This window comes from Acomys minous (assembly GCF_964271855.1).
Source record: "Acomys minous genome assembly, chromosome: 6".
Taxonomy (NCBI): domain Eukaryota; kingdom Metazoa; phylum Chordata; class Mammalia; order Rodentia; family Muridae; genus Acomys; species Acomys minous.
In genome coordinates, this window is record NC_140487.1 from 11,336,147 (window position 1) to 11,362,918 (window position 26,772).

Sequence of the window (26,772 nt, forward strand, 5' to 3'; positions counted from 1 at the left end):
CAGTTCTCTTCAACCTCCACATTTGTGTCACTTTTCTGTCACCCTATTAGAGTAGAAAAGTTTCTAGGTCACTGGTAAAGTCCCAAGAAGTTTTCCTTCTGAGCATCTCCTCCTGGACCATCAGTCTATGCTGATCTACAGGATGGTTCATATCAGTGTTGTTCTAGTCTTCCATAATCTCCTCAAATCACATGAACTCAAATAGATCTCTTTGGCTACATTTGCTTTCTGACCATCGTGTTATTTCATCACACTCATACACACACACACACACACACACACACACACACACACACACACACACACACCCCTCAAAACAAAACTCACTGGCTCCATTTTCTTCCTTCCAACACCATCTGATGATCCCCTTTCCTCCTCTCCAATTAAGCTTTTCTCTTCATGATTTTAAAAGGACTTTTAACATCAATCAATTTAAAATATTGTCTTAAGATTATAATATAATGACATAATTTTCCCATTTCCCTTTCTCCCTCTAAAACCTCAAAATTCAAAAACTAATACATCAATTTAATATTTGGCATCAATGTCTCTATTCTTATTTGACTTTGCTTACAAGTCCCATTTGGCATGGTTAACCACGCCCCAAGGCAATTTCTGATATACATCTTAGAATGTCAGATTTTTTTCATCCATTTTGCTGACTCTTTCTCTTCTTCTATAGGGCAAAGTGCTGTGTCTCTAGGCCCAGTCTTTAGTCAGCTCTTCTCACGCATCTGTACACACTTTATTGGTGATGTCATGACATTTTCAACCTAGTTCTTTCTTTTCCATGTTCAACTTATATACCCTACTGCTTGTTTTTCTGGTGTCTTACAACAGATGTCTCAAGCTTACACTAGCTGAATGTACTTTATGCTACCAAATCAATTTTAGTTGATCAGGAATAATAATAATAATAATAATAATAATAATAATAATAATAATAATGACAGAACCTCCAAGAACCATGTTGTTCTGTCTCTGCTTTACTCTCTCCTCCCTCTATAGCCTGTCCCAATTAAATTCAAGATCTCTATAATCTTCATGATTCTCAACACTTCTTCTCAAACAGCATTCTGTTCAGTAGTTCATCATTAGCAGCTAGCACAGTGCCTCGCACAACATGGGTGTTGGCAGATAAATACGGAATAAGGTGCTATAAATTCTGGTACAGCACTATAATTAGTTGTTCCCATTATAATTCCTATTTATGAGAACTTTCAATGCATAGAGGGGCAGGCATATTGAGGATGGGTAACAATGAAATATAGCCACTTTGCAGTGACTACATGATAATGATTTTGTAGTAGAATTTTCGTGAAAAGCTGTGTATGATTTTCAGAAAACACTTCTGTGATGGAGACTGGATATATTTTTATAATTTTATATGCATTTTGTGCAGCAGAAAGATGATGAGGGATGCTCAGTAATGTGGTCCAACTCCTTCTTTAAATGAATAGAAGAGTCAGAGCTTGGTTTTATCCCTGTAGGAAACTGTGCAACAGTTGCCTCATGCATTAGCCAATGAAAGAAGGTAGCTGGATCACAGAACTGATGGGCCTGGGACCAGTCTGTCTCCCGGCTACACTGAAGCTGGGTGACTAGTTAACTTCTCAGTTTAGATATCATCCCGGCATTTCTACCTACTGGGTGTAGTTCATTCTTCTCTTTTAGAGATTTCTTTGTAGCTAGTAATTCATTTATGTTAACACTCTCAGGTATTTTTCAGGCAGGCATTTGTCAATTCTGGTGGCATTTGGCAATCTAAGTAAACGGCTATAGTTCAAGACCATTCCAGAGACAAGGGCTGAGTAAATATTAACGAGCCCCCATGCTTGCTTGGAACTTGAAAGGGCTGCATGACATCAGTAAGCAAGCTTTTGTCAGTCACAGTCTAGGCCAGATTAGTCTTAAAGTCCAAGGAAGAAGCAAAGTTCACCTTAGTGCAGAAGTTTCTGTATGCCTCTCCTGGCAATTGTTTGCAAGCTTAAGAAAAAGAAAATGATGAAGGAGAAAGAGAAAACCATTGCTATTGTGAAGGTTTTAGACCCATCCAAGTTGAAACTGGTAAGAACACTGTGAAATTATTTCACTGTTTGACGATGAAACTCGATTAAGTACCAAATTTAGAATGTATAGACATATAGGCACTAAATGAAGGTCTGTAGACATTAACGTTAAAATGTTTTGACTGTGTGTTTTGAAGAGCTTAAAATCTATTAACTGTGTGTTTTGAGAGCTTCTTTACTTACAAACAGCTTTTGGAGTGTTGTGGGCAATGCTAAGAAATTATAAGTTTATTTAGTAAAAAACAAACCCAAAATCTGCTAAAATTAATGTTTCATTGTGACCTTTATATAAAAATGTGAAGATTCAATGAATTGTTTATTTTGTGTGCACACTAACAACCGTGTTATTAATTTAGTGCTAAAACAATAAATGAAATATAGTCTATGTCGTGTGAAACTGCGTGACTAGCCAGTTCTGTATTTTTCCTATTTGGGTTAAAGCTAGCTTGCCGGGGGCTCCGGCTCCAGCCCCAGTCATTATTTTTATTCACTTATAATGGAACAAAAATAATAGTCACAAAATAACACAGCAGGATTTCGTGGCTCAGGGTTTGTCATTTAAGCCTCGGAATGATGTTTTAACAAATAAAATACGGTTCTAGGCAATTGGTGGTGTTTGTCCTAACACTTGAAAAATAGGGCTCAGTGCATCTAAATGAATCAACACCCACAAGGAAGTAAAATAATCTTTCGAAAGCCAGTGTTTCATGTGCGCATACGTTCGGCAGCCTGCGCTGCCCTGTGGCGTGCCTCTTTATAACAGGAGTTTATCTTCTTTCATGTCCTGTTTCTCTATCAAATAGTCTCCTGCCCAGTTTTACCACTTTAGATTCACAGTGAATATCTTCATAGAAAAGCAAAAGGCGAGGATCTAAACAAACACATCTGTCAGTCAGTATCCTTTGAAAACTCACACTAAGTATGTGATATCTCACATGTGCGCACACACACACACACACACACACACACACACACACACACACACACACACATACACACACACACACCCTAATTAGGGCTTCTTTTACCTTTTGTTACTTCACTAAAAATTTACTTGAAAATGTAACTTGTAACCTTTCATAAGTTTTGTTCACTTTTGTCTATTTAAAATGAAATTACCTAGCAGATACACACGCATTTTCAGAAAAATGTCAGTTTTGGGGACTAGATTTATTTTTAGGAAGTGTATAGTGTGGAGTCTTCTGTCACTAAGTGAATGTAAATGTAAAGCAATAAGTACAAGCTCCATTTAATGTTTTATTTATGTTTATTAGTCCTTTAGTACCTTGGTGAAGAGAAGAGAAGCCAGGTTCCCTCCAGGGAGCCTGTGAATGGGGTTTGGCCCCTATGTTAAGCCCTGGAGAGGAAGTGTTTGGTTGATGAGGTAGAGTTCAGAGGAGATCAGAGGGGAAGAAAAAAGACAGACGAATATGCATGGAAGACAAGAATGCAGCGGGGTAGATGGTAGAGACAGCAGCCTTGAGTCATACACACGTGAATCGAGGCTACTATTTCAATGCCTTTTTTGAGGTGTGTGTCTCACTGGCTGGGAGCTCACAGTATAGGCAAGACTAGGTGCCTGTTAGTCCCAGGCATCCATTTCCTCCTCCCTGGTGCTGGTATTACTAGCAAACACCACCACTCTTGGCTTTTTCTTTTTTCCCCACACAGGTTTTGGAGATCAAATTTGTGTCTTTGCATTTACAAGACACTGAGCTTTCTCCCTTGCAATGTCTATTACTTTTATATGTGTATTATTTTTATACCATTATTCCATTTTTGAACTGTAATTGCTTTATTTTGGAATGATAATTATACACGATAAAGTTGTTATAAGGATGACTTAAGATTTTTTAGTTATTATGTTATACTTGACATGTAATAAATTATTGACTATTGTATAACATGTTTTTATGTTCTGTTTTAGTGTCCTCTGAAACATTCCTCACCTATGAATACACACATTCATTGTAATCAACTCTCACTCACAGTGGCACGGGAAAACTCTAGAATGTGTATACTTGATAATGACAAGGCTTTACACATTTAGGGGCAATGGAAAACAATACTGAATTGGTTAGAAAGAAGCTATAATGACATTTTAAATTCTTGACACAAGAGTTTGGGATTCATATATGAGTTAAATTTCAGGGACTTTAGGCCCCAGAATCTTGAGGCCAGATAGATCTTAAGGTGTTGTAAACATTGTTGGTTTGAGAAGGAAGGGGGAATTTATTAGGAGGACTTGAGATGCACTAGAGAGGAATGCTTACTTTAGGTGTAGAGACCCGAAGAGTTTGGTGAATGAGAGCAAAAATGAAGTTCCAAAGTGGATGTCATTATTTTAAAACGTCATGTCAACGGTCAGATTGCCTCTAGTTCATGAAGAGTAAGAATAATATAATAGCCAAAACACTAAGAATGTAACATTTATATAATTCCTGACTGTGTGATGGTTCTTCTTGCTATAGGTAGTTTACTGCATATATGCATAGTAATTTAAATGTATATGTAAAAAATAAAAAAATGTTTAATTAAAAAAAAAAGAAATAGAAAACCATAAACATGAAAGAGGTTTGTCACATTTAACTGATTATACTGTCTATCTTCCAACAGAAAAATCATGAGGCATGTAAAAAAAAATGAGAAAATATGGCTCAGAAAGCAGTTAATATAAACTGTGTTATAGATGTTTGATGTTCTAAGAAGGTATTTTAAACCAGCTATTATAATTATATTCAAAGAAAATACATCTCAAGAATTAGAGAAAATGATGATAATGTCCTTAAATAAAGAATGACAAGAAAGTGATCTATCTGAACTAAAAACAAAACAAAACAAAACAAAAGCAAAAAGAAAAAAAAGAAAAGAAAAAAAAGAATAAATTTAAAGTGGAATTTATGTCATAATTCTGAGGGTCCCTGGTAATGGGTATATGCACAATTTATAGGTGTGTAGATGCTTCTGCAACAAATTTGGTTGTAGATTTTGCTTTCTTATCTGGACAGAACCAATTATAAACAAAGACAAAGCTATTTATCTCTGGTGTCACTGAAAGTTACAGTTTGGCAGACCGGTTTTCCGCTGATTCCACCGTTATCAAGAGCTTTGCATTTTCTCTCCAGAGTCTTATTGTTGTCTGACTTGTGTTTAGTTCTTTAACCCACTGTGAGTTAATTTTTAAGTGTGTGGAAGATAAGACCCTTTTCCTGTAGATAGCCATTGAAACCAATGTCATTCATTGAAAAGACTGCCATCTGCCACTGGGTGGTTTTAGCAGCCTTGTTAAAACTGCTGGACTATATTAGAAAGTTTCTCTCTGACTTTATTACTATGCCCTACAGGCCTTTATAATTGCCTTGGTGTCATAATGGTACCCTTTTGTGGGAGCCTAGGATGGTCATCAGCGTGGGTATCCAGAAATATTAATTCTCCATTTTGCACTTTTCTAAGACTGTGTTTAGTTTATTAGTGTTCCTAGATAATCCATGTGAATTTTAACATATGATTTTCAATTTCTTCAAAAATACACTTGGCTTTTGGCTTTTGATGGTGGTAACATTGGATATATGGTTGTTTTTGTAGTGCATTTTGACAATATTATCTTACTAGAAATATAGATATTACCTATTTTTATGTCTTATTTAATTTTATCTGTATTTTTAGCTGTCAGCCCATACATCTTTTGTTTATGGGAGTTAAGTTTAGTCCCAAGTCTTTCCTTTTGAAGTTATTTTAAAAGGAATTATTTAATTTCTTTTTCAGATTGCTCATCACTTATGTGTATAAATACAACTGGTTTTCATATGGTGGTTTTACATTATACAATTGGGCTAGCCAGCTTCATTTGTTACTTCAAATAGGAGTGAGGGCTTTGTTTTTTGTTTGTTTTGTTTGTTTTGTGTATGTTTTGTTTTTATAGAATCTCTGGATTTTCCAAATATAAGATTATGAATCATACCATCTGTGAGCAGAGACCATTTTATTTTGGGTATTTCTTGATAATTTGTGAGCTTTTTTTTTTTTTTTTTTTCCTTGACTAATTTTTCTGGGTGGACTATTGAATGAAAGAGGTGAACGCAGACATCCTTATCTTGGTACAGATACTAAAGAAAAGCTCATTATCTTTTGTTTAATTAAAAATTCTTTCATTGGAGACTGAGCTTCTTGCCTCACACTTCATCCCAGCACTTGGGAGTCGACGAGGTGGATCTCTGTCAGATCAGAACTAGCCTGGTCTATAGAGAGACAGCCAGAGCTACCTAGACTCTGCCTCGTGTGATGCGCTTTCCCCAATTCTTCCCAGTTCCTCCCTATCCCCCTTCCTATTCAACTTCCTGTTTCCTCTATCTCAAAAATGGAAACCCTTCAAAAGGGAGAGAGAATTGAAAGACACAGATTAAAACAAAAAAAGAAAAAGAAAGTCAATAAAGCAAAAATTAAATATCTCCAACAAACAAACAAACAAACAAACAAATAAACAACAACAAAAAACCCAAACAACTCCACCACCAGCAATAAGAAACAAAAACAACAACAGCTAAAAACCAAAACCAACTACACGAAAAGCCATGGATTGGTTCTGTGTTGGCCAACTACTCCTGGGCCTGGGGCCTGTGGGAGTCTGGTTGATATACCCAGTGACACCCCATCAGAGAAATTGGATTTTTCCCTTTCCCAAGTATCAATTCCAAAGAGGTTCTTGGTTAGGGATAGGGATTTGTGTCCACTTTCCCTACCCAATGTAGGGATTTCGTGTGGTCTGAACCTCTGAAGGTCTTGGGAACGCCATCACAGTCTCTGGATTCCTAGGTGTCAGTCCCTCCATGTCTATAAGGTGCTACTTCCTTGGAGTCATCTGCTGCTTCTGGCTCTTAAATCTTCCTGTCTCATCTTCTTCATAGATACTTGAACCTTGAAGGTAGGAGTTTGGTAATGACATTCCCTTTAGGATTGAGAGCTCCAAATTCTCTCACTCTCCGATGTGGATCTCATTTTTGAAAGCATATCCTGCAAGAGGAGGCTTCTCTGATGAGGGCTGAGTGATAACTGAGTAGCACCATGCTGTTTAGAGTCATTTCATGGCTGTGCTGCTTTACTCAACAATAGTAGTAGGTTTTCCTCTCGATCCATGACTACTTTACCAGTGTCATGTATGGGTTCCAGCTTATAGCATGGGCCTTAAATTAAAGCAAAGAGTGGCTGGTTAGTCCCATATTATTTAGGTCACCAATTAAACCTACTCTCTAATTATATACTCTGTTTATTTGACTGTTTATCTTCTTTCTTATTTTGATCAGTCTTATAGGAATAGGTTAGTATTGTTACCTTCAAATGGCTTGTGCTTTGTGAATTTACTCTTTTTTCTCTTTTTTATTATAATTTAGCCACATTACATCCAAATTGTAATCTCTTCACTCTTATCTTTCTGTTCTTACCCTCCCTCCCACTGCTGCCCTGTTCCTATCCCCTAGACCTCTGACCATAGGATCTTTCTCCCCCACAGTCTGACCACAGCCTATCAGGTCTCTTTTGGATAGCTTGCATCCCCTTCTTCTGTGTTCCCACAAGGCCTATCTGCCAAGAGGCAGTGATCAAATAGTGGACACCAGAGTTCATGTCAGAGACAGTCCCCAGCTATACCCTCCTTCCCCATGTGGAGAATGAGCTGTCCATCAGGTACATCTTAACAGGGGGTCTAGGTTCTCTGCTTGCAATGTCCTTGGTGCATCAGTTTGTGTAGGCCCCCTGGGTCCAGATTTGCCAGCCTTGATAGTCTCCTTGTGGAGTTCCTGACAACCTACCCCGCACCTCCATCCTTCCATCCCCCAACTCTTCCATACAGCTCATAGTGCTTTACCCAGAGTCTCTCTGGGAGTCCCTGTCCCTATACCCCATTGGGTGAAGTCTCTCCGAGGACATCTATGTTGGGCTAGTATCCACTTATAAGTGAGTACATACCACACATGTCTTTCTGGGTCTGGGTTACCTCACTCAGGATGAGCTTTTCTTTTTGCAACCATTTGTCTGCAAATTTCAAGATTTCCTTGTTTTTGATAGCTGAATAGTATTCCATTGTGTAAAATGTACCACAGTTTCTTTATCCATTTTTCAGTTGAGGGACATCTAGGTTGCTTCCAGGCTATTATGAATAAGGCTGCTATGAACATAGTTGAGCAAATGTCCTTGTATGGTGGAGCATCTTTCGGGTATATGCCCAGGAGTGGTATAGCTGAGTCTTAAGGTTGTACTATTCCCAATTTCCTGAGAAAGAGCTAGTTTAATTTCCAAAGTGGTTGTACAAGTTTTCACTCCCACAGCAATGGAGGCCTGTTCCCCTATCTCCACAGCCTCTCCAGCATGTCCTGTCACTTGTGTTTTTGATCTTAGCCATTCATATATGTGTAAGATGAAATCTCAGAATTGTTTTGATTTGCATTTCCCTGATGATGAAGGGCACTGAGCATTTCTTCAAGTGTTTCTCAGGCATTTGATATCCCCCCCCCCTTGAGAATTCTCTGTTTATCTCTTTGCCCCAATTTTTAAATTGGGTTCATTGGTTTGGTTATGTTTAATTTCTTGAGTTCTTTGTATATTTTGGGTATTAGCCCTTTGTCAGATGTATGGTTGGTGAAGATCTTTTCCCTTTCAGTAGGCTGTCCTTTTGTTCTGTTGAGTGTCCTTTGCCTTACAGAAGCTTTTCAATTTCATGAGGTCCCACTTAATTAATTGTTGACTTAGAACCTGAGCTATTGGTGTTCTGTTCAGGAAGTTGTCTCCTGTGCCAATGAGTTGAAGGTTCTTCCCCACTTTTTCTTTTCTTTTTTTTTAAACTGTGATTTCCATATTTTTATTAAAATTCTAGAATTACAACTGATGTCATTATTTTTTAAGGAAGAGAATTATCTGCTAGAGTTCTACAGTGGTAATTAATGCAACAGAGATTAAAGCACACATTTTATAGGATATTTCATGTGGTGACTTTATACCAACTTTAAACGCTAAAACCCTACAATGTTCCAAATTCAATTTTAAACTCAGTAGTACTATTCGATTAATTCTGCTCCCTTTTTCATCTAGCAGATTTAGTGTGTCTGGTTTTATGTTGAGGTCTTTAATCCACTTCGACATTAGCTTTGCTCAGGGAGATAAGTATGGATCTATTTGCATTTTTCTACATATAGACCTCCAACTAGACCAGCACCATTTGTTGAAAATGCTATCTTTTTTCCATTGTGTGGCTTTGGCGTCTTTGTTGAAAATCAAATATCCATAGGTGTGCATCTTGGATTCAATTCCATTGATCAAGAAGCCTATTTCTATGCTAGTACCATGCTGTTTTAATTACTGTTGCTCTGTAGTACAGCTTTAGATAAAGGATGGAGATTCTTTTGGAAGATCTGTTATTGTACAGGATTGTTTTAGCTATTCTGGGTTTTTTGTTTTTCCATTTAAAGTGGAGAATTGATTTTGCAAGGTCTGTAAAGAACTGTATATCTTGATAAGAATTGCATTGAATCTGTGGATTGCTTTTGGTAAGATGGCCATTTTTATTATGTTGATTCTACAGATCCATGAGCATGGGAGATCATTCCATCTTCTTATATCTTCTTCAATTTCTTTCTTCAGAGACTTGAAGTTTTTTTCACACAAGTCTTTCACTTGCTTGGTTAGAGTTACACCAAGACACTTTATATTATTTGTGCCCATTGTGAAGGATGTGGTTTCCAAATTTCTTTCTTAGCTCATTTGTTATTTGTTTACAGGAGGGCTACTGACTTTTTCGAGTTGATTTTGTATACAGCCATTTTGCTGAAGGTGTATACGAGTGGTAGGGTAGAATTTTTGGGGTGTGAATTTACTTTTTAATGCTTTGTTTTTGTTTTATTTGATTATTTTTTTCCTGGCCTCTTGAAAACAATAATTTATCTAGTTTCAACCTTCATCTATTTTTCTTGGCTTATTATTTAAACCTGAATTTTTTTTAAAAGTTGTTTTTCAAAATGCTATAAATTACTTTATGTGTGTTTTTGTTATTTTTCATTTGTTAAATTTCAGCATGATTTAATCATTACTCTTGAGTTGCCCAATACATTAAAAATTTTTTTAAAAAAGCAAGTGCTGTATGAATTTTCTGTTGAGATTTTTCTTTTGTCTGAGTATATAGTCAATGTTTGAATGTTTAATGATATTTGAGAGACTCATGTGTTCTCTGTTTTTGCAAGAACTGTAAACATGTATTTATGCACACTACTACTTTTGTTCAAATCTTTCATAACATTCCTCATTGTTTTGTCTGCTTGACTTTTCAAAAATGAAACATTCAAAAGTGAATGTGTAGAAATCTTCCACTCTGATGGTAGACTACCCATTTCTGTAGATTTCATAATTCTTCATACATTTGGGGTGGATTTCATTGGGAATATAGATGCTTATAACTAGCCTTCTTTTAAAATTCGCTTTTTTATAGGTAGCTCAGAAGAGACAGTTAGTAAAATGTTGAATGAAAAAAAAATTGATGTCAGATATGCCAGCAGATTAGAAGCGTAAGGGAGGTAACAGAGCTATATGATGTCAGAGAAAGGCGGCTTTCAAATTGGAAATGCCATCAGTGATTATGATAGTTAACATAGATGGCCACCTTGGCAGGACCTTCAGTCATCCAGGAGGTGATCCTCTGGACATTTCTGTGTGAAAGATCTTTGGAGAGTGTGTTAGCTGGGGTGGGAAAACCTTTGTGAATGTGGGTGGCACCAACTATCTAGTTCACAGGTTTGTTAATCAGTTTGCATTTCAGATGAGGCAAGTGACAGACATTGAATAGTATTATCATTTACGTAAATGATGGCCATTCTTTGTTGCCAACTTGAGTACATTGGGATTAGCTAAAACCAGGGGCTAGGTGCACCTGTGAGGGACTTTTTTTCTTAATAAAATCATGTGAAGTGGGAAGACCCACTTTTAATCTGTGGAAGCCCATTTAGAAAACATGGGGGAAAGAAGCTCTGGTTTTTTGCGTGCTTGCCCTCACTCTCTACCAAGTCCACTTCATTACTGGATAAGAGCCTACTTCTTTGGGATTATGAACCACCTGAGACATCCAACCTCATGGACTGAACAACTAACGGATTCATGGACCTTCTGTTGTAGAACAGCCATGGTTGGATCAGCTAGCGTGCTGGCAGCTCATCCATGGGTCTCAGATTCAATACCCATCACCCATGTGGTGTTCTCAGCTGTCTGAAATCCCAGTCCCAGGAAATCTGATACACCGTTCTGGCCTTTGCATCCACCAGGAGCACACATGGTGCCAGATATACACGCAGGCAAAGGATCCATGCTTCTTGATTTGATTGATCTTAGTTCAGATTTATCCATATGAGCATAAGTATTTGGAAGGTAATGAACCTGAAAATTCTGCAAAATAACAATAACAGGTGCTATCCAAAGCCCAATGATTCTCCTGATTTTTGATCAGAATTATAGTACCAGTCATAAAATTCCCTCCTGCGGGTTCATTGTTATTACGTTTACTTATTTTCTATAGTATTTTATTATAAACATGTCCACTAATTTATTTTAGGATGAATTAATTAATAAACTTGGTTTCATGTCTGTTTCTTTTCTTTTTATATCATTTCTAATGAGTGTTTTTTTCTTTTTGAAAATAGTCACATTTCTTAGATGTTTTATTCCTACCTGGCTGCTTCCAGGAAAGATGGTCTACTTAAGATGGCCAGATCCAGGTTATATCTGTTCCTGAGACCTTGGGAGTGGAGCGGTGAATAAAATCTAGATACCACAAGATCACTGTCAGTCACAGCTCTTCACGGAGTGGCTTCTTGCAGATGTTATTCTCGCGCTACCAGAGAGAGGCCTCCTCTTGTATAGATGTATTCTTGACCCTTTTAAGTGAATTTTAAGATAAATTATTTATTTTTATTTGATTTGGTAAACAGTATATTCATCCTCTGTCATGTCAATTGTATTAACTTACTGAGAAATAAATCTGTTTTTTTCTTAACAAGAAAAAACACATCTTCACCAAGCATCTATCCAATTGGTTACTGATCTACAAAGATGTAGGCCTAGGCCTTGTTGCTGAATTAATTAATAACTTTGACAAAGGAAGATATGAGTTTGCTTCGTAAGCTCCCTCAGATGGCTATGTGAGCATTCAATGTCCACAAATGTTGCAGGCTCGTAACTTTTCATGGAGAGAAGCCTCTTTAGATGACATGAAGTGTTTTACATGCCTTCAAACTTAACCATCTAATGATATTCAAAAAGTGATTAACCATTTACATAAAATAGAACAGTACCTACAGCATAAAATCAAATAGGAGATTAATCATTGTACTTTAGGGCATAAATTAGACTGTAACTGAGGTCAAGAGATGATGTAATCTAGCTACTGTTAAGCAGGATTAGATTCATTGTCAGAATCCTGCCTGTTTCTAAGGAATAATTCAGAGTACTGTCTGAGCAGGTACTGTAGACCCTGCGGTTAGGAGCCACTCACTCCATTGTTACAGTACATGGGCTAGGGCTCCTTTTCTTCTTTAACATTTCTGCAGTTTGCCAGCCTACATTGAAATCTGTCTGAATTCCAGCTCTTCAGAGGAAAAGTACCCTTTACCTAGTTCCTTCCCCTTCACTCCCTCTCTTTTTGTTCAGCATGTCCATTCTATTTCTCAAAGGCACAGTGGAAATGCACAACTCAGGTGGGGATGCCTCTCAGCTCATAACCAACAAGCTATTAAAAAACGACCATGGAAAAATGTGTATGTTTAAAGTCTGCTTAAATGATGCACCTCTTAGGGAATGGTCTGTGTTGCAGAGTGCTTCCTATTGGATTAGTCACAGACTCACATACATCATCTTTTTGACATAAGCAACTTTGTTTTTAAAATGAGTAAGTTGAAATGGATTAGGTATTTAAGTATTTCTCATCTAAAATCTGTAAAGTAAAAACACATTTTAATATAATGAGTTTGTAGGGCCAAGGGCTCATGATAAAGTGCGCTCACAGCACATGTCAGGCCCTGGGTTGATCTTTAGTGCTACAGAAATCAATGTAAAGGAATGTTAGTAAATATAGGCTGTATAAATTAAAGGCAAGACTTTCTAATAAAGTTAATGATAAAGATATCAGCATACTAAAATACATGCCAAAGTGCCAAAAGCAGGCTAGAATGTATTTCCTTACATGAACATACATTTATGTACTAGATGATTTAAATGTCATTTCATAGTTGATTTTTCTTAGAAATATACATTTATTTCATACACTATAGTAATTTATTTTCCTGATAATTAATTTTAGTCTTAATAAGTACTTTGCCTATGTTGATTGCCAAAAATTCTAAATCTTGAAATATTCTCTTGGGTTGAATTGGAATTTTGCAATAAATATGAATATATATATATATCACACATACACACACACTTTACCCAGACCTTAAGAAAAAGAAAAAAGTTGATTTTTATTCAGCTTTGTGTTAACTTTCCAGAAATAGAAGACACATGAAATAAAAAGTTTTATAATTTTAAAACTTATGTTGAAAATGCAAATGCAACTTTAAAAAAAATGGGTATTTACTTGAAATAAGAATGCTGTTTAAATCAAATCTTCCTGGATGATCAATAAACATTGTTTGAGAAATGAATCAGTGCAATTTGAACTGTATATAAAGCACCTTAGGCTTCTCAAAGATTTTTCTGAAGAAGCATATCAAGAATTGGAGTGTCTAATACTGGACAGAGCCTGTGTTCACTAGAGGCAAAGCAGTCTTAGTGCACTCTTGGCTACCCGCTGGGGTATTTATAATAATCTAGAACATTGGTATACAATGGGAAAAAGGAGCCCTTCTCAGTACCTTGGCTTCCCACTCACTAACAACATACAATTCTTCTCGCTGGCCACATTCTGATAGTACTGACATTCTGAAGCTCCAAGTGTTTGACCATTGTACTTAACTTGTGGTCTGCCAAGAGCTTCTAGATTTGTTAAGATGTATATTTATTCTTCTAGAAAGATAGTTTAATAGTACTAATTTATAACCATGTTATAATCTGGGTCAAATAGATGTATGAATATTCATCAGAATTTTCCTTTATGCATGAACAGATATCTCTTTTTGTTGAGATGCAAAAACTATTTTCAGCATATATTATCACCAAGCATTTTATAATGTAGTTAAAAACAGTCAATATACAAAATTTGTTTAAAATTTACATGTTATCTATTGTCATGATCATTAGCCTAATGACAAATTTAAAGTGAGGGACATAAGGTACACTACTAAGTATGTATGTGTGTGCAACAATGGTGTTAATTAGTTGGTCTTTTCTCTCTTTTTCTTTAAGTTATCTGGTAGCATTTTGGATGTGTACAGTGGTGAGCAAGACATTTCTCCAGTTAATACTGGTCTTACGAGTGCTTCTTGCCCAAATATTCTACCCATGAAAAAGGAAATTGCAGGTAATGTTGATTTTTTAAAAAAAGATTTTACCTTTTAATATTTTTGTCAGTTTCATAAGATATGAATGACATCCTCTCATGATGAATATGTTTTTGAAGTATGATTACAATAACTAAAAGGGAGAAGTGTTGAGAGTAAGTCTATCATTTCTTAATATCACTAGACATTAGGTCATTATCATTTACGTTTTAACTGAATGGATTCAGTATTTTAGTAGCTGCTCATATGCTTCTCTCAAACATTTACAATGTGATTACATCTTCTTGGGCCAGGGATCCAGGAGACCTTTAAGGCAATTGTTATGGCTAAGAGTCTCTTATGAGGCTGCGCTCTGGAACTCATCCAAGTACAGACTGTGACCTGGGGCTGGGGCTGGACAACACACTTCAAAGCTGGTACATACACAGGTTGTGAAGATGCTGTATGTTGACAAGTAGTCTTGTTTTGTACCTGCATGGACCTCTCCAGAAGGTTCTAACGATGACACAATATGAGTAGCTTTTAAGAGCAGACTTGGACAGTTCCTTGACCATATGTTGGTATCAGAACCCCAGCTAATGCTGAAAGAGTTACCAGGTTATGGAGAGCTGGAAATACGAATCACTGCGGACTCTCTTGAACGTTGGCCAGCACCTAGCCCGCAGATAACTGCTGTTTTCTGAGTGGTAGAATGGATTTGACAGGAACTACATAAACTAGCTCCAGTTCCTTTGATGTAGCAATCATAGTGGTTTTTGAAGAGTTTGAGTTAATTTTTGTATCTCAAAATTATGGGAATAATAGTAGAAGGCGGGGAAGAGCTTAGCATTTTCTGCGCAATGTGCCTGTACGTATTATCTTCCTATTTATTATCAGGCAGCTATTGTGCTATCTTCATTTTACAAAGGCAGAGACTGAGGCACCAAGTTTGGTAGTTGATCCCATGACTGTTTAATGGAAAGCTAGAAAGCAGATCAGGCTTCTGCTACTCCAGGCCCTAAAGATGTTGCCATGTCCTTCTATTAAAATTCCTTCTTCTTTGCACCAGGCAAGTTATTACACCACTCTAGAACAAGCGATATTCTACCTCTCCCTAGTGTTTCTGACCATTGCACAGAAAGGCTTCAAGGTAGAGCTGAGCCCGCTTTTAATTATTTCTCTTTTGTTCAGAAACCGACAGTAGAGCTTTGGCGAAAGAGAGACAGAAAAAGGACAATCACAACCTCAGTGAGTATGTTTTCCCTTTTCCTCTAACAACACTAACACAAGAGGACATGTGTGGGGGATGACATAGAGAGTCTTTCGCTGTCGTTCCGTTACCACTTGAAATTGGATTACTGAAATTAACTGTGCGTGCTTAGCAACTCGACCCGGTTTTGGAAATGCAAACCTTGAGATTATCTGAAAGAGTTTTGCATTTTTATAAAATGAGATAACCTGACCTCTCTTTGGAACCTGCATTCGTGAGGAGGGAGTGCTTGGCTAGGGTGAGGGAGTGCATTTGGTTCCCCCTGAGCAGTGTTGTGATTCACCAGCTCACAGATTTAAAGAAACGAACTGGCTATGAAGCATAACCTCATAGTGTCAGCAGCAAGAGCACATTCTCACTTTTCAGCATCACCTCTTCCTCCCTTTCCAATGACTTGTTATCGGAGTGGCTTCACTTATGCTGTAATGCTGATTTCTGTGTGCCTTTGTTAGATCCTTTTGACTCTGATAACCAGATATGTGAGGTGGAGAGATGCCATTCTCCATGCTTTACCCTTCTGTACACTGTCCTCAATGGCCTTGAAAGGTCTAATAGACTGGTAGATTGTGTACGTGTGAGTTATCAACCAAACAGGATAATCATGTAAATAAGTGTGTGTGTGTGTGTGTGTGTGTGTGTGTGTGTGTGTGTGTGTGTGTAAATCCAAAGAATAAAAGTGTTTGGTGGCAAAACATTTTATCAATTTATAAAGTATATATTCACAATTTTACCATTAATATATTAATTTTATCTGATTTTAAAAAAAGCTTTCTTTAAAAAAAAAAAGAAAAAAGCTTTCTTTTGACTAACTGGGAATTTTTTTTTCTATTTAAAAAAGATTATTAAATTTACAGATAATCAACACTGAACTGTGTTTTAATGAGAATAATCAATAACTTTTTTTCTTAATAGTTGAAAGAAGAAGAAGGTATAATATTAATTACCGAATCAAGGAGCTTGGCACTCTTATTCCAAAGTCTAATGATCCGTGAGTTCAAAATCATTTGTACAATAACGTCTTAGTTCTCCGCCCTACAAATGGGTGGGTGGGAAAAGGGAGGGCACATCCAATGACCAGGAAATGAAGCATCTTACAGCAAAAATAAGTCTACTTCTGGTCTCCCTTTGGAGTATCTATTCCAGTATGGTAAGTTATTAGGCATCAAGGCATTTCTGATACTCATCCTTCTGATCATAGCAATAAGTATATGAATTCCTCTCAGATCGTAGTGGCTCTCAGCATATGAGCAGTATTGGAAATTTAGTGATAGTATCAAAGGCTGCTCATGATACTGACTGGGCAACTCAATTTGTGATAATAGCATTTCTTCCAACTTAAGATTTATATGAATATTAACATTGAATTGCCACAATTTTAAATATGTTCAAATCAGGAGATACACATGTAAAAAATGGAATTGCAAAATACTGTTGATTGATGCCAACAAGGTTTTGGTGGCAAACACAAAGACAAATGTGTTGGAGATTGAAAATATCAAGAAATAATTTATTAAAATTTCAAGTTAGAAAGTGGAGTTTTCATACAAAAAGCAAAGCCATGATCTGCAGGTTGAATTATGATGTAAAATTAGTCTCTTCAAATATCAGAAGTTACCCACAATACAGAAAAGTAGGGGTTTTGACAAAGAGATACTTTTGAGAGTTAAAAAACCTTCTTTCCTTAAACCTAGTAAGTAGCAGCAATTTAAAAATTCATTTTAGAAAAAATGTAAATTTTTTCTTATGAGCACATTGGACAGCCCAGGCATCAAGGTGAACATGGCAGAAGGCACCAATCCAACATAGAGCTCAGACCATCTAAGAACTCAGGCCTAATTTGGGCTATATATATTCAAATCTGCTAAATTCACTATGTTTAGGGTTTGTTTTGTTATTCAAAGTGAACAACTAAATCTGCAGAGATGAACCAATAGTTAAAAATCCTTGCTGCTCTTCCTGGTTTACGTAAAGAACCTTATCTCAAAAGGACAAGAGGAGATATATACTATGAGAAAAATATAAATCAGACATGTCTTTTTTTGTTGTTGTTATAAAATGCTAACTCTTTGAAGTGGCTGTCGTATCCAAGGTGACAGCTGATATATATATTTCTGCAGCTTTACCTGAAGAGACTCCTAACCCAGTTTATACCTTAGTGCTTATTGTTTTGACTTTATTTTCAACCTTTTAGTTCTTCTAAAAGTATTAAATTCTTTAAAAATAATTGCTGTATGGACAATGCCCTTAGCTTCTTGCTTTCCCTCCTTCGTCCCCCCCCCCCCCCCACCGCCAAATAAAGACCCAGAGGGCTCCTGGTACTGCTTTAGAGTTCCGACTCAGGAGGCCACAGTGCTTCTCAGTCACAGTTCATAATTACTCCACCGTAAGAGAAAGCCCTGTGAATAGGATTGGTCCTAACAGCCATGTTGGCCCTAGAAAAGTGACACATAATTGGAGCAAGCATTGAGTTGGCTTGGTGCATTTCTGCAGATGAGTGGCCACTCAAAAGCCTTTAAATACATCTGCTGATGGGTGAAAATGTGTCTTCCATTAAGTAGTTGCTGCTAATGATGCAGACGTCTGAGCTGAGCTTCCATGAGTAATATTCCAATAGATGTTTAATAGACTTGATGTTCCTACATTTGACCTACAATAAACAAATGATTAACTTTATTATAATTTGTAAAGATTTATACAAACCAGAAATATTTCAAAATAGCTTTTCGACAATGTAAAGCAAAAATAGCTGTAGGAAAATGTTAAATTTTCCTATATGTTTATTTTTTGCTGTATGTAAATAATCTTTTGGAGTGAGGGAGATGGCTCAGTGGGCCATACTTGCTGCTCAAGCATGAAGACCTGAGTCCAGCCTCCAGCCCCACATAAACATCCAGCTTGTATGTGCTTGCCTATCATCCCACTGCTAGAAGCTGGGCACAGGAGGACCCTGGAGCTTGCTTGGCCAGCCTATCTAGTGGATGAAGTGAGCTTCAGGTGCCATCGCCAACATTTTCTAACCACTTCAGTTAATGCTTTGTAATTAGTTCATTCTTCATCCTAATGCATATTAATAATCCTCATGCAGCATTGCATCCATGATGTTTTCAGGTATTAAAGTCATTATTTAAAGTCCTTCTATGTTAAAAGCATTTTAGTATTATTCTTCTATGCTAAAACTTAAAATAGTTTCCAGAAACATTTAATTCTATTAAGTTATCGTAAATGTTTAAAAATAGTAAACCATTTAAAGATAGGTTTTTGAATTCAACTTTAAAAATAGCAATGTTATAGTTTGTGCAGAAAAAAAAATTGATTAAAAGATTCCAGGAAGCTTGCTTTATTGCATAAAGAAATGTTACCCAACTCTGCTGTTGGGCAACCACTCAGGATCACCATTCAAGGAAGAATGTATTTTTTTCTTTCTTAGAAACAAAAGCAACCATATTAGGAAATAGGTTAAAAGATTGGTACATTTGAAATGATCTTTAAAAATTTAGGCTTAAGTCATCAGTAATGTACATTTCCTAGTTCATTAATGCAGAAATACCGCACATAGATTTTAATCTTAGAGTTAATAATAAAAGCAATTTTCACTAAAAATATAAAAACTCTAATGGTAGAATCATGATATTGCATTTAGCTCTCCCACAAAAAGTCACTTTATTACTTTCTTTTGACACTTATTTTCATTCTGGGATTAATTTTACTATATAAGGGCTTCTTAACTATTCTATTAAAATTTCTATTCAGAAGCAATAATATCTAAGAGTGAATAATAGTCATGTAAATCATTATTTCATATTAATGTAGAAGATTTTGTAAGTTCTTATGAATTCTGCTGACATGCACAATTGTGAAAAGGTTATCTCTCCCTTCTGCAGTGATATGCGCTGGAACAAAGGGACCATTCTAAAAGCATCCGTGGAGTACATCAAGTGGCTACAGAAAGAACAACAGAGAGCCCGGGAGCTAGAACACAGGCAGAAGAAATTAGAGCACGCTAACCGGCAGCTTATGCTTCGCATTCAGGTAGCTATGGGGTGGCTGCCTTGAGCTGCCAATGCACATATGACGATCCTTTCACTGATCTTATTTATTGGTTTCATTTAAAGATTCTTCTTATTAACAACGACTTTTTCAATGGAAAAAAGAACTTTACTGCCTCTTAGAAGCTTTCGGATTGAGCTGTTTCAATTAGGTTTTCAGTAGAGGTCTAAGACCAAAACGACTTAAATGGACACAGATCGAATGAGAACCAATGACCAATTGCAGGAAATAATGTTCATTTAACCCACCTATGGCATTATCTCAACACGCGCTGCCCCCTGAAAAAACCCAAACCAAACAACAAAGTGCAGCATAGGCTTTAAGATGATTTTGGACAATAAATTTCTCCCACCTCTTTCATTTCTTTAGTAACATTGCTATGGATTTCTTTGCCTCAAGGTATATTTTGGAAGTTTACATTGTTGTTTCTCATCTGTTCAAGTGTCACAAAACTTTAAAATATGGGCTTTACAACTCTTTATAATCTCTTTTTAATGCAAACATGCATATGGTCAAGTAATGCACATACCCTATTTCAATGGGACACTCTTGAATCACGGCAGGTGATTAACCAGAAGGAATAAATGGAAGACTTGCTGCAATTTACATGTGGCACTATTTGGTCCAAAGCACTATGCAGCCATCATGTGCCATGAAGTTTACAGACACTGAGAGGACTTTAAAAATTATAAGTAATGTTTAGGAATTGTAAGCACACCAACTTTCTTTATTTGTTAAGAAAAAAAAGTTGTAGTTTGCTCTCCTCTTCATTTTGAACACTAGTGAATATTTTGTTTTACTTCCAATGTGCTTAATAATTACATCAAACTTTCCAATGCATTCTTTAATAATTCTTATTGGAAATTGCAGGAACTGGAAATACAAGCGCGTGCTCATGGCCTGCCCATGCTGGCTTCACTTGGCACGGCTGACTTCGATACCCACGTCTCCAGACAGCAGACCCATCCTGAGAAGAACCCAGGGGGCTATTGCCAACATCTGACTCCATCCCAGGGGACAAGCCCGGAGTTCTGTGAACAAGCCGTGGCCTTCTCTGATCCTTTGTCTCACTTCACAGATTTATCATTTAGTGCCGCTTTGAAAGAGGAGCAGAGACTGGACGGCATGCTACTAAGCGATACAATATGCCCCTTTGGAAGAGACCCACTACTCTCTGCCACATCCCCTGCTATTTCCAAAGAGAGCAGTCGGAGCAGCCTTAGCTCAGAGGATGGCGAAGAATTATAAGCCACAAACAGGTTCAAGTTATCAACCAGGAAGCAACTTCACGCTGGTGCTATGCAACCATGATCTGTGTCTCATACGTTGTTATCACGCAATTCTTTGGAAGGAATTACATTGGCCGTGGGGGAAAAAAAATGATTAGAAGCAATGGAAGAATTCATGGGAAGCAGAAACAGGATTGTTAAAGGATTTCTGAAGATCACAGAATTGTTTCCAGATTTTCTTACATTTACTATTTCTGAAAGGAGTTGCAACTTAGTAGCAGTTCTAATGTGATACCTTCAGATCAGTAACATGATAAGATATTATTGGAACTACAGTCCTTAAAAAGATTGCAACATCCTACTCTCCTCTTACTCACTTCCACATTCTCTGTCACCTTCTACAACACTATTTTTTTTTTTTAAAGAATTAAAAGTAGCAAAATTTGGTGATAATTTCTTTTCCTTCGTCTGGCAGACATACTATGTATTGTTGAACCCTTGTCAGGAAAAAAAAAGTATAAAATATATATTTTTGTCACTTAAACTTGAAACTCCGTCTGGAATAAACACGAGAACTTTTCAAAATCAAACAAAGAACATTTCTAAAAATGTTGTTTTTCCAAAATTAAGTCCTGATCCCTTTAATCAGTTCAATGAGACTGGTTCTAAACATCTTCCTATAGATTTATGTGTCTGCGTTTTCCTCAGAAAAAGAAACACACTGAGGACTCTCCTTCAAGACATGGTCCCGACATTTAGCTATTTTACACAAATACACTTCGAACACCACAATGTAGGTAGGATAGATTGTTTTATTTTGGTTTATTTCTCTGATTATCTGATCAACATCATCAACTATATTCCAATTATTTTTTGTTCTTTGAAAGATGTTGTAGAATTGATTTTAGTAACTAAGATATAAAATGTCCCTCTTCTAGGAAAATTCATCTGGTATTTAACATTTGTATTCATGTCTGTTGTTAGATTAGATTTCTTCCTGATGTAGGTTATCTCAAATATTGACAATACATTCATTGACTATTAGATTGCCAACTGATAATCTATAAGCTAGAACTACGTTTTATTTTATTCAGATGTGAGTGGAAGATGAAGTCTTTTTCTTTGAAGTTTAGAATGCCCTGTGGTCTGGATTTTTGTTACCATTTAGTACAATATAAGTATTTCTATATACGGAACTTCATTTGTGTTTTTACTTGAACTTTTCTAAACTTCGGGAACTTTATCAGTACACGTATTGCTCTGTCTGGCAGTATGGCTGGACGGAAATGAATGATCATGAATCAATCAATATCAATGAGGGATTGCACAAAAGTGCCCTGAACTCTGTGGAAATGGTGAACACATGAGAAATATATGATCTTATTCTTGAGGAGGCATTTAACAAGACAACATGAAGAACAAAACCAAGGGGTTGAGGATGCGCAGAATTAAATCTAAACACAAGCAGTAAAATGGAAGAGAAGCGCAAAAGACGGGGATGGCAAAGTTGAGGGGGAAAGGCAACATGTGCAGTGCACAGGCTAGAAACAAGGGCGGTTAGTAGAGGGGACGAATGTTATCCAAGTGATCAAAGAAATAAGTGGAGCAAAGTCTCTCCTGGGACATTTGATTGGCAGTTCTGTGCACCCTTCTTCAAGGACTGCAGAGACTAATGACTATAGGTTGCCATAATATACTAGAGATGAAGTTTGTTATTAGAATAGAAACAAATTATAAAATGTGTAATTCTTGGTGAAGTTGCGATCTCGGAAGTATTCAAGCAGGTTTAGTATTTTGTCCACAATAAACACGTCATCAAAAACTTTTAGGTTCTTATGCTAGTGAAAAGTGGTGAAACAAACTCCTGAATGTCGACCACCCCTTGCTTAACCGTATGTCAGCTCTGATTTTGGAATGCTAGTATAATTCAATGGTTAGAGATGTAACAATCATTCACAACTTCTAAGAGTGACCTTTAAAGTTAGATGTGTTGGTTCGACCTAAAATGTGTGATTTGAAAACAGATTTTTCTCAATATTTTTCAAGAGGACTTTTAACACTTTTAATGATGATGACAAACGTTTTCCTCCAGGGTGATAATTGGATTTAACTTTGCAAATCACAGGGAAATAAATGTTTTGTGGCCCAGGGAGAGCATGCTATTGTAGGTGAATAGTGTGCCTTTTGTGTTTCTGCTGACGTCTTCCGTCTTCCGCATAGTGTACAGTTTGCACAGCGGATGCTGCGGTTCTGCCACCATTTTTCATTCTCTTGAGGTAATACTCCTTGCTCATGGGACTGTGGTCTCATGGTATTGGGTAAAATAAGGGCATGGCACAGACTGCCTAAACATTAGGTTCTGGAGAAGAGACTAAAATAAACTTCATGCTCCATTTAGAATGTCTGATTCTAGGGGCTTACAAAGTGTATAAAGACACTTTTAAGACTGTGTACAATGGTGCTGCCCCTGTTGGCCAAAACAATTAAAAATTTTAGATAGTAATTATAACTTTTCATGGCATAGGTGCCTTGAGAGCTTAGTGACATCTATTTGTTCTTTTCCTAGAAAAATGGAGAACTATGTATGGACAGTAATTTGCACGCATCATAATGTTCCAAGCCCCCCAGAATGTCTCCATGGATACCAAGTAAAAAGTTTCTGTACCACATTCATAACACATACACACACTTACTTAAGTATGTATCTATTAAAACACAAGTAGAGTAGCTAATACCTTTTCAGGGGAGTTGACTACTGAACACCAACAATATTCCAGTTCTAATAACATTGAGGTTGCATAGGCAAGTAAAGTATATCGAACAGAAAATTATTTGTTAGAAAGCTGTCTGTCCACAAAGTAGTCTACACTCAAGCAACACCCCTTATTCAACAACTTATGGTACTTGTGTTTTATATATTTAAATTTTTGTTTTCTGTGGACATTAGATTATTGTATACACCTTAGAATAAAGTTTGGCACAAGACATATAAATTTCATGTTAAAATAATATAAACTGAAAAAAATGTTATTTGAGCACCTAGGAGTGTTAGGAAGAACCTTAAGAAAACTGATGAATAAAAGAATATTGTTGCAGACTTTATCTAAGAGAGAAAGGAAAATCATTTGTCAAAGAATTCTAGTACAAAAGACTGATTATCAAGTCACCATTACTAAACAGTTTGCTAGTCATGCAAAGAAGTAATACATAATTTCAATGATAACTTTATTTTAGTAAATTTTCAAGATAATGTTCAAGCCAATCTCTTTCCCCACTTATTGTGAATGTTGGATTTCTTCTTGTGGATTTGCATTAATGAGCCTTTTCCATGTCCCAATTACCTGACAATAATGAAGACCCCCCAATGATTAGATGTAACCGTGTAGTTTTCATTTCCTCTAATGCTTGTTCTTTGAAACATTTCCTGAATCAATTGGAGACTGCAGACCCAAGACCTGGCTCCCCAGTTTAGGGTCTTATCAGTGAGGTTTTCTCTGTAAAGGTAAAAATAATTCCTCTAAAAATTAAATTGTCTGATGAGCTGGAGAAACCCAGAAATAGCCTTCATCTTCAGCCAGCCTCATTTGTTCATTCTCATATGTAACTGTACATAAATTGCTTCATGAGGTTTTCCTTAAAAAAAAATACACATAATGTATTCTTTGATTTAGTGTGCCCATTTACCACAAGCTTAGAAAAAATTTAGTTTCATAAAATAAAAGGCATTTATTTTTCATTTCAGTTAATACTATAAGTAATATTGGGATTTTCTTATATTTCGTGGTATTATGAAAACATCCCCTTTCTTCTACTGTTACCAAGGGCCTTAACATTAAAAAAAAAAAATGAATGTCATTGCTGAATACTCCAATTTTTAAGTGGACATGTATTATTGATAACAAGGACAATGTACAATGCATTATAAGCCTCAAAAAGAAATTGAACTCATTGAACTTTTCAACAATATCTTTATGCCTATATTTTCCTTCCTCATCACATCTAAGACGTGCGTGAAAACCGAAATCCATTAATCATATTGCTGTTTTATTGCATTAGATAAACCTGGGTTTGGTGAAAACAAATGAGGCCTGAATTTGCTTCAGCGTTTCTGGAAGTGTGTGTAGACACTGAAGAGGCACATCATTTGGCCTAGCCCAGGTTTTGTGTGCATAAATCAGATAGCAACCTCAGATCATGAGAACTACATTAGTACAGAGATTTCATCCTTTTGCCTACTAAGTGCTGATGCGATGGTAAACTTCTCATCATTATTAGTTGTTGGGTATTTTATTATTTGTATGGTTTTAAAATTGAAAATAAAAATATTCTTAAACAGAGAGGAAAACCCCACAAAATCCACCCTTCAGCTGGATCTAGTGGAATACCTTTGTAACAGAGTGCTTGGGGGACTCTACCAAGTGGAACATCAGTGCAAAAACCAAGAAGGCTATTGGGTAGTTTCAAGGCTAGCCACCATAGTGAGCTCCTTGTGTGTGTGTGTGTGTGTGTGTGTGTGTTTAACCTGCTTCATGGTCTCCATGCCACATGCTCTTCTTTTCCTGTGAGTTTCATGGAAACTATGAGTCTATGAGAAATCATCAGAAAACAGTGATTTTTATATAAAAACAATCTCTCCCAGAATTCCTCTAATTTGAGACTAGAATACCCTTGTGTGCATTTTATACATAAAGGGGAACGTTTTATCCTAGTTGAAGGGTTTGCTATGTGTATTTCTTAACAATCAAATGATTTCTATTGTTTTTGCTGATAAAAGTCCTCAGAAAAATTCCAGCTTTTACAGCTTAGAAGGCTTAAAGAAGAAAAATTATAACTCTGTTGTTTGCAAAATTACCTTTTCAATTCCTTTGCTACTGTTAAAGTAAAACATTATATAGTTTTCTACAAAAACAAATTTTATATTTTATTTAAATCTTATTTTTGTGACAAATAAAATATTCAAAAGAAAGGGGAGGCCATTCTTTTCCCAAAAGAATTATATAACCCATAAGCTAGATTTTACTTTTAAAAACCGTCAATATGAATGTTTAAACAAACTAAGTTCCAGAATCTTTTTTTTTTTTTTTCCTTTTCAGCTTGCCTCAGGTTTATTCGTAAAAACAGCATAAGACACTGGTCATCTGTAAATAGTGTGTAGGTAGGTGTGTCACACTGGTCCTTCTGTCTTCACATAGTCAGAAGCCATCTCTATGGGGCCTTCACAAGGGCTGGGCACCTTTGGGAGCCTGACATGGGGCAGAAGCCTGGGCCCTAGTTGGAGCTGCGGCCTCTGCCTTGGTTTGAACCTTGGAGTTTGGTTGGCAGAGCCTACGACCCTTGGCCATGAGCTTCTCATCCTCTTCCCAGGCTTGGGCTGAGCGATGTAAGCAAGCCGGCTGATTTTGAGGCTGGGGCCCTTTAGCATCTCGGGCTTAACAGCCTTAGGCTTCACAAAGGCCTTGATGGCCTCTGCACGGTAACCCGCGGCTCCCACAGCGCCTGGGACCGGAAGAGCAAATTCCAGAATCTTATCTAGCAGCATAGCCATTGCTTATGGCATGCCAAGCTAAAAATTAATTCAACTATTTAATCTTAATAATAACAATGTAGTTAAAATCTTTGACTTTAATAGCACTACATATATATATAAATAGCTGAAGTAACATTCCTATAATTTTAGTCTTACATCAGTTATATCAAGAAAACATTGTTAATAT

General features: G+C 36.6%; 1 protein-coding gene across 4 annotated transcripts in view; it reads left to right on the top strand.

Annotated features, from left to right (window-relative positions):
• The window catches only part of TFEC (transcription factor EC), a 118,346-nt gene extending 96,092 nt beyond the window's left edge, over positions 1-22,254 (top strand). For 3 of the 4 annotated variants that reach the window (XM_084785763.1, XM_084785765.1, XM_084785764.1), the window contains exons 3-7: positions 14,439-14,553; positions 15,704-15,760; positions 16,695-16,770; positions 19,664-19,811; positions 20,700-22,254. In XM_084785763.1, coding sequence (XP_084641889.1) covers positions 14,439-14,553; positions 15,704-15,760; positions 16,695-16,770; positions 19,664-19,811; positions 20,700-21,077 — 774 coding nt within the window. In that variant the 3' untranslated portion in view covers positions 21,078-22,254. Of the gene's footprint in view, positions 1-1,645; positions 2,068-14,438; positions 14,554-15,703; positions 15,761-16,694; positions 16,771-19,663; positions 19,812-20,699 lie in introns of those variants that run through there. The other variant, XM_084785766.1, reaches the window with a different exon arrangement.
• Positions 22,255-26,772: the final 4,518 nt, after the last annotated feature.